The sequence below is a fragment of the Pelophylax lessonae genome, assembly GCF_965119305.1.
Source record: "Pelophylax lessonae genome assembly, chromosome: 4".
NCBI classification, from domain to species: Eukaryota; Metazoa; Chordata; class Amphibia; order Anura; family Ranidae; genus Pelophylax; species Pelophylax lessonae.
In genome coordinates, this window is record NC_138771.1 from 196,025,993 (window position 1) to 196,040,079 (window position 14,087).

The 14,087-nt window shown below is 41.1% G+C and overlaps 1 protein-coding gene across 1 annotated transcript in view; it reads right to left on the minus strand.

Moving 5' to 3' along the window:
- COG5 (component of oligomeric golgi complex 5) overlaps nt 1-14,087 on the minus strand; it is a 644,155-nt gene that overhangs the window by 623,748 nt on the left and 6,320 nt on the right. Inside the window, exons 2-3 of the mRNA XM_082254383.1 lie at nt 10,367-10,506; nt 811-868 (exon numbers count right to left, since the gene is read on the minus strand). Coding sequence (XP_082110509.1) covers nt 811-868; nt 10,367-10,506 — 198 coding nt within the window. The remainder of the gene's footprint in view (nt 1-810; nt 869-10,366; nt 10,507-14,087) is intronic.

Genomic DNA, 14,087 nt, shown 5'->3' on the forward strand with positions numbered 1-14,087 from the left:
CCTCAATGTGTCCCCTGCCCTCCACAGCTTGCAACTGAGTACAGACCTGCTCAGTCACATGCTTCCTGTGCTGATAGAGCCAGAGAATGATGGCACTAAAATCAGAAGGGCGGTATCATGGCCGCCTTTAGTTGTACTCCAGACAGAGGGGGTTGAAGACTGAAGCTTATTTGGTCTCTTCCTGGCCCCCATGTGCCTTTCGATGTGGTCCTGGGCTCCTGATATTGAACAAAACCTATCCCTATATTGTGGGTGTCTCAATCCAAAGCACTAATTGTCTGAAGTTGCTCAGGCTCTCAGCGGCTAGGTGGATCCTCCATCTGTCCCCTGCCAGCTCTAAGAACTGAGTGATCAAAGACCGCTGATCGCTCGGTTCTCAGTGTTCCATGAGCAGAGAGCTGTGGACTGTCAGTCATGGGCTCTCTTTTCCTCCAACGCTTACTGGAGAACTGGGCTGTGGAGGGGTACCAGAGAAGCTGGCTCAGGCTTTCAGTGGATTGCCAAGAGGCTGAGCCAGCTGTCGGTCCAGGCTTCTGGGTAGATTCAGATAGTATGCACTGGCTCTGTAATGTCAGCTGACAGCGTACAGAATGAACTACACTCCTGTGATCCCCAGGAGAAGTATAACCAAAAGAGCTTTGCCTAAACTATAATAATATAGAGTAACACTTTAACACTATCCCTTTCTTCAATACTACCTTCAGTTGTAAAGTGTTCAACACTAATTTCATGTAATGGCATTAGAATGTAGAAATTACATTAGAAATTGAAAACTTAGAAAAAGGTATAAAAAAAAAAAAAAAAACTTACCCTCTAGAGACTCCATACCAGTTGCTTGTGCCAAAAGGTCTTCATGTCGTGCAACTACCTAAAAACAAATAGGGAAAAAAAAATTAAGAAAAAAAATGTATGCTGCCGGAAAATGATTTGTATTGGAAGAGGGGATTTGGGAGGAGGAAGAACTATGCTGGAAAGATCGGGGCAGGGATTTCTGCATTTTTATTTTTAGAAAACTTTGGCTTACCATGCATATTAGTGTTCAATTTTTTTTTGGGTGTTCGGGATGGGGTATTTTAGCCGAGTAGGGTAATTGAGGGTAAGTATTGCTTGCAAAATCCTGCTCTATCTTCATTTGCACTCCTTACCCAAGCACTCTGTGCATTACATAAACTTGACCCCTGCATTTTGTGCCTTATGTACCCCCTTGCATGTTACATGCTCTTAACCCCTGAATCTAGGAGCCAGCTAAAAAAGTTAGGAGACAGTTTTTTTAACCAACAAATCTTAGGGGTGGAACATGTAACATGTTCCCGGAGGTAAAATTATCCTTTAGCCCTTTCAGAGATAGAGATGTTTTTTGCATTCTTCACACACGATTTTAAAATCATTTTAGGCCTGAAGATTACATAAAACCCCCAAATATTATATATTTTCTGAAAGCAGACACCCTAGAGAATAAAAGAGTGGCAGTTTCGATTTTTTATGTCACACGATATTACCACAAAATTTCTGTAAAAGACATTAAAAGTTAAGTTAATTTTAGGGGGCACAAAAATGCAATAAATTACCCTTTTGGTAAAATATAAAAGTTAAGGTTGAAAGATAGAGGTTGTGGATCTTATATTGGAAGTTAGTTAGTAGTTTTCTGCCACCATCCCAACAATTTATGTGTAGTTTGTGGTGCCTCAAGTCAGGTGGGGGGATTTTATGGGCAGGAGTAAGGATATAGAAAAATAGTAATATATAATATAATATTTATTGAATTATAGAGGGGGGGGAGAGAAAAGCACAAATTATGTACAACATTGGAGTGTGAATGGGTAGAGGCCCATTGAGTGCTAGTGAAGAAAAGGTAGAGTGTGTTTACACGTGAAAAATATGTGACTTCATCGTTTTTGAAAACAGGACAATCCTGCACTGTTGATCCCTATAGGATAGGGATTGGTTCAGAGCGGGTGTCCGATCGGTAATCCGACGCGTTTCGGCCAGGATTCGGCCTTTATCAAGGTTGTATCACCGATTCTATAATTATTGAGATATAATGTGTAAGTAGCTCAGTAGCACTACATATATATATATACAGAAGAATTTTTCTTAAAAAGCATTTTACATACACTTTTGTATCCGATTTCTTGTGAGTGTGTCTTCCCGAGATTTTCTTCAGGTGCTGCAGGAACTATATGCTGTGTAGGATAGACGGATAATTTGAGTATATGGGCTGGAGAAAACAACCAAATGGAGAGTAGTGATTTTAGTAAATGGTTTTATTTACTTGGGATCTGAGAATTCAATTCAAAGTCCAGAGAGGGTCCAGGATATATCTAGCAGTGGGACCAATCTGAAAAGATATCAATTTGTTGTAGGTTTTTTGTTTTGTGCCAGTCCGCATGTGTGGTGATTTAACATAAGAATTGGTGACTTCCAACAAGGAAAAAGAAACGGCTGCAAAAGCCGTTGGTTCTGAGGAGGAGATAGGTTCAAGGAGAATCTTCTCCTCCAAAGAAAAACTTACAGTTTTGTAGGGTAGTAAGGGTTAAAGACGTCCGTCCGCAGCATAGAAGTCTCCAGGATGCTTCCTCTCCCTCGGTTGGAGAGAGACTGGAGTTCCTGGAGCGTTCCCCGGCCTTAAATAGGCTGTCACGCATGCGCATAAGCGCTGTGTGAAGCCTTGTGACAGCAACCGTGCACGGTCAGTGGCGCGCCTGCGTGTATGACGCGGCGCATCCCTTGACGCCCTCCGGTCGTGACACTTGGGCCGCCGACACGGAGGAAGAAACCGAATGATCCTGTGGGGATCTGGGAGGATACCAAAGCATCGACCCTCGGTTCTATAAGCCCCGATCTCAAAGATTCGGGGCTTTCCGTGCCGGGAGCTCCTGAAGTTTCGGGAAGGGCACCAAGAAAGAGGATTTGACATAATGATTATTTTGTAATACAGAAAGAAAAGTACATGAAAAACAAAAAGGCAAAAAATGGTGGTGATACACATTAGTGGTCACCTAAGTCTCACTAAAAGCGATAATTAGCAGCAGTAGATTGTATAGAAGCAAGGGGCACAAAGTGTGCCGGGGTAGGGCCCGAGAGGGGCACGTAGAGGGGAGAGGATTTACTAAAATCACTACTCTCCATTTGGTTGTTTTCTCCAGCCCATATACTCAAATTATCCGTCTATCCTACACAGCATATAGTTCCTGCAGCACCTGAAGAAAATCTCGGGAAGACACACTCACAAGAAATCGGATACAAAAGTGTATGTAAAATGCTTTTTAAGAAAAATTCTTCTGTATATATATATATGTAGTGCTACTGAGCTACTTACACATTATATCTCAATAATTATAGAATCGGTGATACAACCTTGATAAAGGCCGAATCCTGGCCGAAACGCGTCGGATTACCGATCGGACACCCGCTCTGAACCAATCCCTATCCTATAGGGATCAACAGTGCAGGATTGTCCTGTTTTCAAAAACGATGAAGTCACATATTTTTCACGTGTAAACACACTCTACCTTTTCTTCACTAGCACTCAATGGGCCTCTACCCATTCACACTCCAATGTTGTACATAATTTGTGCTTTTCTCTCCCCCCCCTCTATAATTCAATAAATATTATATTATATATTACTATTTTTCTATATCCTTACTCCTGCCCATAAAATCCCCCCACCTGACTTGAGGCACCACAAACTACACATAAAAGTTAAGGTTGCACCGAGTAAATAAATACCCAACTTGTCAAACTTTAAACATGTCAGTACCATATATTTTCTATAGGTGACACTTTAAAAGTCCCCTATTAGTCAGCAGTTTAGTGTTACAAAGGAGGTCTGGTGCTAGAATTACTGCTCTTATTCCGGCATGCACGGCAATATGCAACGTGTATCAGAATAAATGTTTTCAGGCATAGGCACCCCGCCGGGAGTTTACGTTTGCAAGTGCAAATATGCGGGGGTCCTCAATGTGATTTTTTTTTTTGTTTTTGTTTTGGTGGCAACCCTGCATGTCTCCCCTGTGCTCCACTGAACGTAATGCAATGCACACCACACTGCATTACATTCTTTTACGGCCTTGATGGTTGGGCAAACTGTCAACTGTAAACAACTAAAAGGGGAAAAGAGTGGACGTGTGCGATGAGCATTCGTGCGGCAGCCCAGGCGCCAGGAGGTTTGTCGATCCCTGCACTCTAGTGAGCACATGGTGCTCAGTGATAGGTGAAGATAGAGGTGACCCCGTGTACTCTGGCTTACCTTGGAGCTCTCCTAACTCGCAGGACAGGATGGTGTAGTGTCCGGCTTAGTCAGATTTACCGAACATCAGACATATATATCCTTTAAATGCTTTTCTTGCCCCTGCTCTGGCCCTGCCAGTATTAAGGGTGGACACATACCTGCTGATTGTGTGCTTTGTTCCCCATGCCGCTGTAGGTGTCTGGCTTCAGTAATATTAGTAATGCATGGATCCTGGTTCAGAAAACGCCGCCTCAGCGAAACTGCAAGTAACATCATCAGCTGTCACCCCGAAGTGACACAATTGGAAGTCTGTCATGCCACACATCTGACCATACCTCCACCAAGATGGCACTGGCCGGAAGTGACGCGGAAGCCAGAAAAAGAAAAGGAAGAAGAGATCCTGTTTTCTTATAGCAGATTAACCCCTTCACGCTGACCGTACCAAATAGGCGGCCTTGGTTTGAAGGGGTTTGTACCAGGGCGATGCCTGCATCACCCTGGTACCGTTTTTTAGAGCCAGCGGTTGGCTTTCTGATGTGGCTAAAAAGCCGCTTAGCTGTTATCCTAAGCAGTGGGATAACAGCAGTCGCCTGAGCAACGTCCGCCAGCTGGTTGGAGACCCGAACGAAGCTGTAATCAGCTTTGATCGGGTCTCGGATCTAGTAACCCAGAAGCAATGTCATGACATCACTTCCGATTTACAGAAGACTTAAAGGTGCCAAATTTAAACAACAGCATTCAAAACAGCCAACCTTGATGTTTTGAATGCTTTTAAGTGCAAAGGAGGGATTTGGAGTCTTTTAGACCAGGCATACATTAACCCCTCCCTCTCCAATAAAATTAACCCCTTCCCTGCCAGTGTCATTTTTACAGTAACAGTGCATATATATAGCACTGATTACTGCAGTAATGTCACTGGTACCCCCAAAAGTGTCAAAAATGTCAGTCAAGGGTCCGATCTGTCCGCCGCAATGTCGCAGTCCCGCAAAAAAAAAAATCGCAGATCGCCGCCATTACGCGTTAAAAAAAAAACACCAAAAATGACAGAAATCTTTCCCTTTGTTAGTAAACGCAATAACTTTTGCGCAAACCAATCAAAATACGCTTATTGCGATTTTTTTTACCAAACATATGTAGCATAAAACAAATTGGCCAAAAATTTTTAAAAAAATTGTTTTTTACATCTTTTTTGGGGGGAATTTCATATAAAAAAATGTTAAAAATATTGTTATTTTTTCAAAATAAACGCTCTTTTTTTGTTTATAGCGCAAAAAGTAAAAATCGCACAGGTGATCAAATACCACCAAAAGAAAGCTCTGTTTGTGGGAAAAAAAGGACGTAAATTTCGTTTGGGTACGGCGTCGCACGACCGCGCAATTGTCAGTTGAAGTCGCACAGCGCCGAATCGCAAAAAGTGGCCTGGACGGAAGACAGCAAAATCCTCCGGTGGTAAAGTGGTTAAACCACACATATGAGGTATCCCCACAATCGTTAGAGCAATAATTCTAGCACAAGACTTCCTCTAACTCTAAACTTGTAATGTGTAGAAATTTTTAAAGCATGTTAGGTATCTATTTACTCAGTGTAACATCATTTCTCACTTTTATTTAAATTTATGAATGTGTATTTTTTTCCCAAAAAAATGCGTTTGAAAGACTGCTGCGTAAATACTGTGTGACATAAAATATTACAAAGATCGCTATTTTATTCTCTAGTGTCTCTGCTAAAAAATTATATATAATGTTTGGGGGTTCTAAGTAATTTTCTAGCAAAAAATACGTATTTTAACTTGTAGGCAACAAATGTCAGAAAAAGACATAGGCATGAAGGGATTAAACAACTCAGCGCTAACTGGCTGATCCTGCTAGTTTCTGCCCTCCCGTCTTTAAATTTACGACGGTTTTTCATGGCTGCTGAGCCCCGACACCGTGATCAGTTGACGTACCTCCGTCATCTCCCTCCTCCCCTTCTTTCCTGTCAGCTCAGGAGGCTGTGTCGCTGGGTCTCCGTCTCTCTCCCCCCCCCCCCCCATGTTGCAGTTAGTAAAATACAAAAATTATATATTGGGGGAAAAAAAAAAAAAAAAATCGCTGTCCGACCCTCTCTTTTAAGCTTTCAGACCGGACAAGTGACTCCAGGCCGCTCTGATGCTTCGATCCAGGGCTACAGTGGGAGGAACTGAGTGACAAGCTCCCGCCTGACAGAGGGAAAGCTCGGCTCCTCCTGCTGTAGCCCTGGTTTGGAGTATTAGAGCGGCCAGTAGTCACTTGACCGGCCTAAAGATACTTCACAAAAAAGGCATTTAGAGACTTTGAATTTACCAAACAAATTACATAGTGCAGGATGACCACTTAAAGTAGGGGGGCTGGCAGGAAATTATAATATAGTGTTATAAACCCTTTAAACTAGGGCTTTGGGTAGGCCAGTCTTCTTTTCAGCCATTCTTTGGTGGATTTTAACTTGGGTAGCTGATTTTTTTTTTTATTATATTAAAAATGATTATTTGTAGACCTTCCTGACAGATGGCATGACATTCTCATCGTGCACACTGTATAGTTGACCTGATAACCACAAGCTGCCCAGGCCCTGAAGCAGCAAAGCCAGCCTAAACCATTCAATTTCCACCACCATTCTTCACAATTTTTTATGAGGTTGTTCTCCTGAAATGCTTACCTTCCATTCGCACCAAAGATGTCTACTATTGCTGAGATCAAAAAACTATCTTAGATTCACCAGCCCACAGAACACTGCTCTAGAAGGCCTGAACTATAATCCTGCATACTCCCTAAGGAGATTCTAGACATTGGCACTACATTTTAAGCACCTAATTTTAATTCAAAGTAGAACTATAGGCAAAACCTTTTTTTTTTCCTCTTTGGATAGAGTAGAGGAGGGTTATAACCCTGGTGAGGTTTTTTGCCATCTGTGTCCTATTAGACATTTACCTTTACTTCCTTTTCCCTTATAATAGATTAGTTCATACGAATTATACTTGAACAAATGTCACATACGTAAGGAATATACTGGAGTATATACCCCGCGCCACGTGTTTAATTTTTAAATATGTGAAATAAATAATATATATATTTTTGTGAGTAAAATTGGTGAATGAATAAATAAATAAATAAATATGTGTGTAATTTAAGCAGCTGCTATAGAAATTAGAAAGTGATGTGTAGGTACCGTAAGTAGTCAAGAGGCTACCTATAAGGCTTGCTTTAAAATAATCTCTATAAAATGAATATACTAAATTTCATAAAATCTATTACAAGTAAATAGTGTAGAATAATAAATTAGTAGTAATCATATCCCATATAACATTAATAAAATTTGTAAAAGTCCAAAATGTCCAATAAATATGTATTAGAAAGTGAATCTTTGTGCAGACTTCCAAAAATAAAAATTCCAATAAATGTGCAAATATAAAGTGAGTCCGTAGTGCAATCTTCCAAACAAAAAGTGCAAGTGCTCAGTGCGATGATTACTCTTCAGTAGTAATCCTAATACTTGTGATTTCACTGTGACAAAGGTAAGATTCAATCACTCACCAAACATTGTGGGTCATGTGTGCCTTATAGCACCATGACCATTCAGGCTTGTATTGCCGTCCAGGCTAAAAGGTCTTTTGGCTTGCTTCAGATGGATAAGGTGATAGGATCTCCCTCCGTCTCCTTTCCCCTCGTGCCAAAACAGATATGGAAAAAAAGGAGCTCCAGATAGTGTAATATCTTTGAGTATTTTTATTCCCAATTGGGCAAAATTAAATACAAGTTTTCGTGCAAATAAAATCCAAAAAAACCAAATAAAAGCAAATAGTAAGAGAGATTGGGGTTTGTGCCTCCCGAATGCAGCCCTCGTATGGCCGCTTGTGACCGTGTGTTTCAGCGCAAGCCGATCAGCGTGGAAGCAAGCAAGAGAGCTTCCGGCTTGCGTTCCACCTATGACACACGTCATCACGCTGTGCTTTCCAATCTGACGCATTTCGTCACTTCCGGGGACGTCTTCGGAAGTGACGAAACGCACAGCCTGAATGGTCATGGTGCTATAAGGCACACATGACCCACAACGTTTGGTGAGTGATTGAATCTTACCTTTGTCACAGTGAAATCACAAGTATTAGGATTACTACTGAAGAGTAATCATCGCACTGAGCACTTGCATTTTTTGTTTGGAGGATTGCACTACGGACTCACTTTATATTTGCACATTTATTGGAATTTTATTTTTGGAAGTCTGCACAAAGATTCACTTTATAATAAATATTTATTGGACATTTTGGACTCTTACAAATTTTATTAATGTTATATGGGATATGATCTACTAATTTATTATTCTACACTATTTACTTGTAATAGATTTTATGAAATTTAGTATATTCATTTTATAGAGATTATTTTAAAGCAAGCGCTATAGGTAGCCTCTTGACTACTTACCTACAAATGTCACATACACTGACATAGTGTATTCAATCTTCTATCAGCTGTAAGAACCAGTGTCAAACATTAGAGCAGTAATGATGTAGCCACTCGTTTAAATCTTTTTAGGAGCTTTTCTCATCCACTTTTATTAACAGAAATTTCTAGTTCAACATACAGGTTTCACTCACAGTGGTTTTTCAGCATTTCGCTGCCACAAAACAAATGTTCATCAGCCTCCTGGCTTACACTTGCAGCGCTGTGGCTCTGGCCTCAATACTCAGGTCTTTGCCTGTCTTCCCACACAAATTCAATACACACAGTCACTGTCCTCAACCCCTTAGGCCAGTGTGGGTCTCCTCCAGACAGTCTTCTCAGACAAACTCAATGCACACAGCTAGCAGCTCCATGTTACACTTGCTCCCACCGGTCTCTTCTTAGGTGGCTTCTCCAGACTCATGCGCTGAGACCTCCTCTATCCGCCAGGGCAGAGGCCTGAACTATAGACACACGTCTAATAAAAGCCTTGCACACACCTGCATAACCAGTGTTGGTTGACTACAAAACCCTGGACCCAGGATTCGAGAATTCATCCCTTCCCATATCTTCACAAAGCCTTCAGACTCCAGGTCCCAATCCAGGTTTTACAAACCTCTGAGGAAGCTGAAAGTCCAGTTTCCTCTGTATGAGTCAATTACCCTGGAGCCCCTCAACCTATCTGGATCAGAACCCGGGGTAACGCAAATCCTTTTTCATACCATGGCTGGCAATAGCACTATCATACACCCTATATTATAAATGTACAGTGCTTTGAAAAAGTATTCATACCCCTCAAAATGTTCCCCATTTTGTCATGTTACAACCAAAAACGTAAATGTATTTTATGTGATAGACCAACACAAAATGCCACATAATTGTGAAGTGGAAGGAAAATGATAAATGGATTTTACATTTTTTTTACAAATAAATGTGAAAAGTGTGGCGTACATTTGTATTCAGCCCCCTGAGTCAGTATTTTGTAGAACCACCTTTCGCTGCAGTTGCAAGTCTTTTTGGGGATGTCTTTACCAGCTTTGCCAATCTAGAGAGTGAAACTTTTTGCCCATTCTTTGCAAAATAGCTCAAGCTCTGTCAGGTTGGATGGAGAATTATCTGTCAACAGCAATTTTTAAGTCTTGCCACAGATTCTCATTTGGACTTCGGTCTAGACTTTGACTGGGCCATTCTAACACATGAATATGCTTTGAACTAAACCACTACATTGTAGCTCTGGCTGTATGTTTAGAGTTGTTGTCCTGCTGGAAGATGAGCCTCCGCCACAGCCTCAAGTCTTTTACAGACTCTAACAGGTTTTCTTCTAAGATTGCCGTGTTTGGCTCCATCCATCTTCCCACCAACTCTGACCAGCTGCCCTGTCCCTGCTGAAGAAAAGCATCCCCACAACATGATGCTGCCACCACACAGTGGGCATAGTGTGTTCAGGGTGATGTGCAATGTTAGTTTTCTGTCACACATAGCAAAAGAGTACAGACTAAAGACATGGAACAATATAGCTCTCTACAGATACACACATAGAAGACAGAAAACAATTTGAGCATCATGTGAACACATGAGATTAATTGCTACTACATGCTTCCTAAGTAGCATACACCACAGCAAGCAGTTTGGTCCATATTCTTAGCAAATAAATTACAATACGTCCATACTTCACTGCAATACCTGTAAATGCAATTCTTTATCCAACTGACTGATGCCTTGAGCAAGCTTTGCCAGCTGTTCTGCAATCACAGCCTGATGAATGGATTGGGAGGTGTAGGTTTTAACATCAAAATCATCACGTATAAAGTCAATGTAACATTCTGAAAAAAAGATATATTGCAGTCATTTTTATTACTTTACTTAAAGATATTGCATTTTTTAAAACCATTATTTAGAAAATTATTTGGTCCTGAACAAACATAGTATAATATTTATTCCATTTTGTTAAAAATTTAAAACTTTAACGAAGGCAGGAGTTGGCAGTAAGTAATTGGTTGCTTGCTGGCTCAATATCCATTACAGAACAGCCCAATGTTAACGTGACGCTGGGAGGCACCCTTACCCTGACACACATATGATATATATCACCAAGTTTGCAGACATTTCATTTAGACTCAGGATCTGGGACACACCACATGTTGCTCACTGCATTATTACATGAGGCAAACACTTAAGGTACCGTAACCACTTTTTAAGCATTTCGCTGTATACTTTTTCTTTGGATATACTGCACCTATTTATTTTCTGGTTAACCCTAGTGATTCTCATGGAGTATTTCTTTATCCATTCATTTTTAGTTTTATTCCCTCTATTCCACTTTTCTTCTTTTGGCCTGTGGAAAGTTTCACCACTTACACATGCCATCTTACCTATTTATTGAATTTCAGACACTTAGTACAGTTTTTTGTTTTTTCACAGCAACACAGTTACCACTTACTTTCTTCCATCATTGCACCTCGTTTTTATATAGGGATATGTGTTGTGCATTTTGCAGGACTGCGGGGATTACCATCACAGATCCCGGGGGAGGCACATGCGATGCCCTGCATCCACAGGACCGCACATTGCCAACGACAGTCACCTTGTAAGTAACAACAGGGTTGGACAACAATTTCCTCCCTTTAATTTGAATGTATGCAATTTTATTTGACCAATGGATTATTGGAACATTTATACTTTTTTTTATTTATTTTTTACAGAGTTTTTGGCATCAGCTCCTGAAGAGTGGTATTAAACCACAAAACACGTAGAGCTACAAGGATGTCATCAATTTTTCAACCATACAGGACTCCATCGCTACCCAATCATTTTTTAACACTTACGTTTTGTATGTTTATTATATTTTTATATACACGATACTAACTAGGTCCATGACTGCTGCAGCATTCATTGCCATGATGTACCCTGCAGACTATCTATAATATGGCAACAATGGAATAATTATGGACTGTGTGGCCTTTACGTAGTGCCATTAGTCTCGATACTCTTAATATATACCTTATTTATCGGTGTATAACACGCGCCCGGCGTATAACACGCACTTCAATATTTGGAGAGAAATTTCAGGAAAAAAGCTTACATTTAAAATAAACTCAGAAATTTTTTTTTTTTTTTTAATCAAATGACATCTCACCAGTGCCCATGAATGCAGCCTCATCGGCAGTGTCCAGCAATGCATCCTCATCAGCAGTGACCCTATATGCAGCCTCATCAGCAGTGTCTGTCCCTATATGCAGCCTCATCAGCAGTGTCTGTCCATATATGCAGCCTCATCAGCAGTGAACTATCCGAATCGGTTTTTAAAAAAAACCCGGGAAGCAGCGCCGAGAGCAGAAGGGGCGGGCCGGCCGAGGAGAAGGAAGGACGAGCTGTCATAAGAGCAGAAGGGGGCGGGCCGGGCCGAGGAGAAGGGCGAACGAGCGAGCTCAGTCTCGGAAGTCCCGCCTCCTCTGCCGAGACGTGTGACGCCTGTCATAGGCGGGACTTCCGATGACTGCGCTCGCTCATTCTCCCTTCTCCTCGGCCCGGCCCGCCCCCTTCTCCTCTTATGACAGCTCGTCCTTCCTTCTCCTCGGTCGGCCCGCCCCTTCTGCTCTCGGCGCTGCTTCCTGGACTTTTTTTTATCATATCAGCGTATAACACGCACAGCTGCTTTTTCCTCCATTTTTAGGAGGAAAAAGTGCGTGTTATACGCCGATAAATACGGTACATATAATTTGTGTACTTGCACATATATCAGACTGATCCAAGTGTTTTGATTATGTTGATTATACATGAATTGGCATTTCATATGTTGTACTTTGTTAATTGCTGGTGTATAGCAATAACATGTTTCCATTGCTCATATTTCCCAGCGTTCTGTTTTCCATCTCATTTAAAGTCCCAATCCTTTCTTCTGTTCAAGTGGAAAATAAAAAAAAAACAGCATTTTAGCTTGCACATGATTGGATGAAAGAAATTAGCAGATCTTCCCGTCAGAGCTACAGTGACTGCACTTCCAAGTGCACTTGTTGTGCACAGTGGATTTGCCTTCAGTAAATCAACCCCTATGTACTGACTGTCAATCTGGCCAGTAAGCATACAATTAACAATGCAAACAAACTGCACATACTGTATATGTAGATGTCTGAGTTTGCATTTTGTTACCAACCTATGCTTGTTTTTAGACTGCATGAATTGATAATGTTTTTTTTTTTTTTTTCAGTATGTAGGAGCTTTGCATGAAGTTCTGATTTAACTCATTCTGTAGTCACAAGAAAGTGAGAAGTCCTAAATGATTAGTGTTTTAAAGTAGCGTACTAAAAGGGTCAGCATGATAGCTAGACAATTACAATGTACAGAATGAGAAGTCAACAATGGTAGTCTCCATATTTAACAGTTTTATTCACCCAGATTTGTCACAGATTCACCTTAATATGAACCAGTGGCAATGCTATGGACATTCAAGCAATTACAAATGATCAACCATCAGTAAACAAGCTTTAGCCCACGTTCACATTGGTCTGATTCAACATGCGATTTCACATGTCAAATCGAAGCCAATTGCACCATCCGAATTGGTGCGACGCCAACTTTGCGGCACTACCCCGATTACCAAAAGAAATTACTGTACTACTTTTGGAGACTTCAGTGACTTCAATAGACATCTGTGCAGGAACCCACACAGATGTCTGAAATCGCCCCGAAGTCGGACTGAAATGGCGGCTTGAAATTGTGCGAGTTCAGCTGAACTACCACAATTTCAAAATGGCCTCAGTGTGAACCTAGGCTCAAAGCGGTAGTAACCCGCACAATTTTTTTTTTTTTAATCTGCAAGGTAAAGGCATGATGTGCTAGTATGCATCGCATTATGAAATACGAACCTTAGAACAAAGCCCTCCTGCAGTTCACGTCACCGATGAGAGCTTCCATCTTCACCTGGTCTTCCTTCCGGGTTTGTGTGCTCTGACCATCTGATTGGCCGCACCGCAATGATGTCACTAATGACCCTTCAGAGCGCATGTGCTAGTGACATCACTGGCTGCATGCAGTGTGAATATCTCCTAAACTGTGCAGGTTAAGGAGATATTTATGGTACCTACAGGTAAGAATTATTATAGGTTTACCTGTAGGTACAGTATCTCACAAAAGTAAGTACACCCTCACATTTTTGTAAATATTTTATTATATCTTTTCATGTGACAAGACTGAAGAAATGGCACTTTGCTACAATGTAAAGTTCTGAGTGTACAGCTTGTATAACAGTGTACATTTTTTGTCCCCTCAAAATAACTCAACACAGCCATTAATGTCTAAACCGCTGGCAACAAAAGTGAGTACACCCTAAGTGAAAAAGTCCAAATTGGGCCCAATTAGCCATTTTCCCTCCCCGGTGTCATGTGACTTGTTAGTGTAATAAAGT